Source organism: Apteryx rowi, unplaced genomic scaffold, assembly GCF_003343035.1.
Source record: "Apteryx rowi isolate R43461 unplaced genomic scaffold, aptRow1 scaffold_323, whole genome shotgun sequence".
In the NCBI taxonomy this organism is placed as follows: domain Eukaryota; kingdom Metazoa; phylum Chordata; class Aves; order Apterygiformes; family Apterygidae; genus Apteryx; species Apteryx rowi.
In genome coordinates this window covers 888,823-895,227 of record NW_020449675.1, presented here as the reverse complement: position 1 = coordinate 895,227, position 6,405 = coordinate 888,823, and the positions used below count along the sequence as shown (strand labels likewise).

Sequence of the window (6,405 nt, the reverse complement as noted above, 5' to 3'; positions counted from 1 at the left end):
AAAAGAAAGAAAAGAAAGAAAAGAAAGAAAAGAAAGAAAAGAAAGAAAAGAAAGAAAAGAAAGAAAAGAAAGAAAAGAAAGAAAAGAAAGAAAAGCCACTACCCAAAAAGATCCATTTTCCAAACTGCCCTGATGCCCTCATCACAGCGCCCCGCGGTGCCCCCGTTCTGCTTGCGGGGCTACGGCAATGCCTGTAGGAAGAGCGGCCGGCCCTAAGTTCAGGTAGCGTGTCAGCGAGGAGTCGGGACCGGGCTCCCATCCCCGCGCTCCCCGGCGCCTGGCTCCGCGCGGCGCCGACCATTCCTCCGGATCCGCAGCAGATGCAGGCCTGCCGATAAGGCAGTGGCACAACATTTGCGGCTTCGTCGCTGACATTTAACCAGCCTGTGCCTCAGCTTCCTCCTGYGTGGACTGGCACGAGAACGCTTCCGAAGCACTTGGTGCCTACGGTTGGGGAGCTTAATCATATTAAAGAGTTGCAGAAGAATCACAAAGGTTTTTTCTGCTCAGAGCAGGGATCAACAAGGTGTATAGACAAGGTCCTGCGTAACCTGGAATTCAAGATTGAATCAAGCTGTGCTGCTAAGGAGGGAGAAGGACTAGGGCCCTATTGACTGTGGAAGGGCTTASAGCAATGTCTTTACACCCCRCTGTACAGTGCTCCCGGCGGCTGCRGGCAGCAGAGGTTCCAGATCCTCCCCGTTTCAGTGATCTCATTATCGGGCATGTTCCAGAATCGCCAGACAAAACATAGCTTCAGAGAAGATGCAGGAGGACAAGCAGAAAGCCCTATATCACCTCAGAGAGAAGTTTCTTCCGCTGTCTCGGGCTTAGGCATGGATGACACCTCGGCGTCCGCAGGGTATTCCCCCCCACACATGGAGAGGAAGATGAGTGCTATGGCTTGCACGGTCTTCAATGAACTTCGCCTGGAAGGAAAACTCTGTGATGTGATCATCAAAGTCAATGGTTTTGAATTCAATGCTCACAAGAACATCCTGTGTAGCTGCAGTCCCTATTTTAGGTCAGTGCTTGAAACAAGTCTAGAGAGGGGACAGGGACTATATCACATAATCCTAACCTAACCTCAGTGCTCACCTCAGCGCTAACCCTCTAATCTAACAGTTATGTATACTCCTGATATCTGCCTGGATACCAGAATTAAGCCACAATCCGATATTTAGCAACAGCTCTGGAGGCGGTGTCTGACACAAATCCATAGGTGTAGTACAGGGCTGGGATGCACAACCGGTCTGCCAACCTGCCTTCATCCTCCCTCCAGGTGAGAGGTGCAGTTCCCCCACACCATTACTCTTTGATATCCTTGCTGAAGCAAGGCGGCCACTCGCCCCATTGCTCTCTGTGCACAGCCTGAAGCTGCGGCTCATTTTTAAGACAGCCCACCAGCTCGTAAAATATTGATCAACACATCGCGTGGCCTCCCCAGCACGGCTACCGCTAGTGCCTTGAACTGGTGCCCGGGGGTCTGCCTCACCCCTGGCTCGGGGAAGAAGGGATATACGAGAAAGGGGGCGGCTTTAACAGAGCAAGGCTGTTTTTATCGCCAGCACTGCTTCATTTTTTCAGGGCTTTGTTTACCAGTGGCTGGAACAACATGGAGAAGAGAGTATATAACATCCCTGGCATTTCACCTGACATGATGAAGCTAATTATTGAGTACGCCTACACCAGGACAGTGCCAGTCACTGCTGACAACGTTGAAAGTTTGCTAGCTGCAGCAGACCAGTTCAATATCATGGGGATCATCCGAGGGTGCTGTGAATTCTTAAAATCTCAGCTGTGCTTGGAAAATTGCATTGGCATTTGCAGATTCACGGATTACTACCACTGTCCTGACCTGCGACAAACAGCCTACATGTTCATCCTACATAACTTCGAGGAGATGACCAAGGTGTCCACAGAGTTCCTAGAGCTCTCTGTCAATGAGCTAAATGACATCATTGAGAAAGATGAACTGAACGTGAGACAAGAAGACGCAGTGTTTGAGGCTATTGTGAAATGGATTTCTCACGATCCCCAGAACAGAAAACAGTACATTTCTGACTTGCTGCGCAAGGTCAGTGTTGTCGCAGTGTCGTTTCTCTTTCACTCCCAGATGGCACTGGAGAGCTAGGTACTGCGCAGCTAAGATGAGAGGTGCTTTGCTGTTCTTTTATAAAAATGGAGGAAATGACAGTCCCCGAACACTCTGATCACAAAGAAGGGAGGTCTCAGACTGCTGTGCTGTTGGTATGCTGGGCCACTGGTCAAAGATCCCGGGTTGGGGCTGTGGCACACACTCTAAGCGCATTCCTCGTGTTTAGAGCTTAAGATTGATCGCTCCTCACATCCAGGAAGGGCCAAAGATCACATGGGACAACATTATCTCTGCGTACACAAAGCTTATGAGTATTTGGCTAGACAAGCTACGCTATGCAAATAGCAGCCGTTAGAACAGTTTCGGTCTGCATACAGGAAAGCACCATGCCAAAGAAGTAGCAGACTCCCTTCAGTGAAATCAGATTATCTATCCTTGCGTACCACTTTCTGGACTGGCTAAAAATGACACATTTAATTCTCCCTCAGCTTTAGAGGCTTGCGCTAACCTGTCTGAAATCAAAACCTTCCAGAGCTGGATATATCCATGGAGGATACCAAGATGTAAAGCATCAGTCTAACCTCCTTTTACCTTTTCCAGGTTCGACTGGCATTGATGCATGCAGAATACTTCATGAACAATGTTAAAGTGCATGATTATGTGAAGGACAGCGAGGAATGCAAACCTGTCATCATAAATGCACTGAAAGCAATGTATGACCTCAATATGAACGGTCCATCTAATTCCGATTTTACTAACCCCCTCACTCGGCCTCGTCTGCCGTATGCCATCCTGTTTGCTATYGGTGGCTGGAGTGGGGGGAGCCCAACTAATGCCATTGAGACATACGATGCCCGCGCAGACAAGTGGGTGAACGTCACGTGTCAGCAGGAAAGCCCCCGTGCCTATCACGGCGCTGCTTACTTAAAAGGCTATGTCTACATTATCGGAGGATTTGACAGCGTGGATTATTTTAACAGCGTCAAGCGGTTTGACCCACTTAAGAAGACATGGCACCAGGTCGCACCCATGCATTCAAGGCGTTGCTACGTTAGTGTCACCGTTCTCAACAACTTCATCTATGCCATGGGAGGGTTTGATGGATACGTGCGCCTCAACACGGCAGAACGGTACGAGCCAGAGACAAATCAGTGGACACTGATTGCACCCATGCACGAGCAGAGAAGTGATGCTAGTGCAACCACACTGTATGAAAAGGTAAAACCATCCTGAGATTGTTGAAGGCTATTAAGGTTGAAGTGTTCCCTTCTGGTGAGCAGGACAAGGAATCAAACCTGAACATCAGTTTGCAGCATTACACAACAAGCAAGTGCCTTGTCGTTTCTTGCGACATGTATTGCGGTAGGGACTTTCACAGAGCTCAGGCTCTGGCTGGGCCACGTACTTGCATACTCAGCTACCGCCCAGAATCTAGCTAGAATAGCCCGGGGAGTTGTGGAAGCGGGGAATGTAACAAATGCTCCCCTTAACATGACAAATCATTTAAAATAAAGAGGAAAAAGGTTCATGTAAACCTTACTCATGAGATCCTGGTGCTGCAGATATCAAACTCCGAGATGCAACAACTGACTAGCAAGGTAGAGGGGCAGACGGGAGCGTTAAGGCTCCTCCAGAGCTGCTTACCACCAATAGTCCACTTGCTGCTGGATGATACTTCTCCCGGCCACAGGTCAAACACCATGTCTATAGGCTTCTTGCAGTTCAGGAAACAGAAGGTCCAAACCCTGCTGCCCTGGATAACTCACTGCACTTGTATTAATACAAACCCTGAATGACAGGTCTACTCCTACAAAAAAAGAAAAAAAAACAACATACTGAGCCAGGCCACTTTCTCCTCGGTGTATTCTCCCACTGATAATATAAATATCTCGCCCACATTTTTCTTCTTTGTGAACAGGTTTATATATGTGGTGGGTTCAATGGAAATGAATGCCTATTCACAGCTGAAGTGTATGATGCCAAAACAAATCAGTGGACCCTTATAGCACCAATGAGAAGCAGAAGAAGTGGAATAGGCGTGATTGCATACGGGGAACACGTGTACGCGGTAAGGTAGAAGTGGTACCTCTGCCAGAACAGCGCCTAGCACTTGTGGTACTCACTTTTGTTTAACATACTGAAGCTCTGCTAAGCTTCATTTCCTAGACTGATTTCCAGGCTAGCTGTTTACTTGCAAGTGAGATTTAGGGAAACGAGTCTTAGCAAGAATGGCTGAGATGTCCCCTGGGAATATTATAATCTGCACACTTTTCATTATGAAAAATCTGTGGAAAATTTTTGAGCAGTTGCAGCCAAGAAATGATTTTAACAGGAAAAAAAAAAAAAGTCCGCTGCTGATTTAGTGGCTTTCTGACTCCACCTCCCAGCCTTCAAGCTAACTCCGCGTAGTTTATGACCACACAGGATTTCTTTCCCTATTCCCCAGTCTTCCTTTGCCCACTCTCCCCAACCTCCTACGCAACCTCAGTGAAAGAATGCTCTCACAGAAAAACATGAACAGCTACCAACCACATATTGCTGCCGCTGCTGCTTAGGACAGTTCAAGAATTCAATGCGTTCTTTCAAAAACACAGCAGCCCACCAGAAGAGCCGCGCTGAGACCAAACATTTATATCGCTAACCCACAATGAAATCAGACTTCTCAAATAGCAGTCTTAATACGTTGCAGTATGACATACACCAGAAATTTTGGGGTTTATTCACTTAACCTGTAACATAACCCACACGAACAACTTAAAAAGTCAAAGCTCAGATATCTAAGCAAATTAGCTTGTGAAATTGGTCATCTTCTGTAAAAGTAGCATACATAATTTAACACTGAGAAATTAATTAGGAAAAACTAATGCTAGGTGAGAACCCTGGACACTTAGTTACTGAAACATTCAGATCTCATAAGAAGGCAGACAAATTTAATTAGGAACTTACCTACCATTGTTCCATGAGGTTATGTATCTCAAATGAGAAAACTCTGTACAAAGTGTAAAATCTGACGGTTGCAAGAAGTATTTTTGCGAGCTCCAGAAAGACCAAGGGAGTAGTCCGCAATAAGCAAACAGCATTTTAATGCTTTGAGAACCTGTGCTCTCAGCAATACTCAAACTAAGTCAGCGAAACAGGACAAGTTAAAGTCTTAAATGTGTGCCGGGTGATTCGGCTACCCTAGCAGGGAGGAAAGGCCTATTTCAATTCTGTTCCCTTGACATTCACAGGTAGGAGGATTCGATGGAGCCAACCGACTTCGGAGCGCAGAAGCCTACAACCCCGTTGCCAACACGTGGCGTACAATCCCCACCATGTTCAATCCTCGCAGTAACTTTGGCATTGAAGTGGTGGACGACCTTTTGTTTGTGGTTGGTGGCTTTAATGGTTTTACTACCACTTTCAATGTTGAGTGTTATGATGAAAAAACGGATGAGTGGTATGATGCTCATGACATGAGCATATACCGTAGTGCTTTGAGCTGCTGTGTGGTGCCAGGACTATCTAATGTTGGGGAGTACGCTGCCAGACGAGACGACTATGTGGAATCATCACAGCGCGACGAAGTCAAGTACACTTCTTCAACAAGCACCCTACCTGTCTAAACAGCTCTACTTAGCTAATAAAGTCTTCTAAGCAGGAAGTGAATGTATTTACTTATTCTAAAATAAAAACAACTCATACAAGCCCCCCCAAAAATTAGTATTTAAAGCTTTCATTCTCTGGAACCTCTAAATCTGTGATTTAGAGGTATCAACTACAGCCTAAGTAGCACCTCAAAAAAAATAAAAGGCACAATGTACAACACAATGCTAGAGAAATAAAAGGTTTATTTTCATTGTCACTTATTACAATAAACTTTAGTACAGTGTATTTAATGTAAAGAACATTACAGTAGCATTTGTTTCAAACAGCCTACACACAGATATTACTTTACCTTACTGGAAGTAAGTACAGGAGTGCTGCTTGCCCAAGCAATCTGTTGAAGTCTACATTAACATTGACAGGAGAGTACAGCTGCCGTGATCCAGTGACGTGGACCTAGAGGAGTATCTGACTATTAATGGTCTTCAAACATCTAGTTAGTTCTATATTTTACATTCATATTATTAATAGGATTAGATCCTCAGGAGCACCTGTATTAGCAGACTTCCACTTAGGACATTAGAGATATGATATATATTCTAACATAACAAGGACATAGCTGAAAATAAATCTAAGCCATAAAACACTTATTTTCAGCTTGCTTTTTTAAGCCCATTGAATGCTACAACATCCTGTTACAATGTGAAGTTAAAAATAACCTT

The 6,405-nt window shown here is 45.4% G+C and overlaps 1 protein-coding gene across 2 annotated transcripts; it reads left to right on the top strand.

Moving 5' to 3' along the window:
* Positions 1 to 25: 25 nt before the first annotated feature.
* KLHL10 (kelch like family member 10) lies at positions 26 to 6,035 on the top strand. 2 transcript variants are annotated; one of them, XM_026071178.1, is made up of 5 exons: positions 26 to 1,024; positions 1,588 to 2,077; positions 2,699 to 3,316; positions 4,017 to 4,166; positions 5,329 to 6,035. In XM_026071178.1, the coding sequence occupies exons 1-5, from the start codon at positions 726 to 728 to the stop codon at positions 5,701 to 5,703; spliced, it is 1,932 nt and encodes a 643-aa protein (XP_025926963.1). In that variant the 5' UTR covers positions 26 to 725; the 3' UTR covers positions 5,704 to 6,035. The 2 variants fall into 2 exon arrangements, with proteins under 2 accessions (XP_025926963.1, XP_025926964.1); XM_026071179.1 differs by having other exon boundaries at positions 923 to 1,282.
* Positions 6,036 to 6,405: the final 370 nt, after the last annotated feature.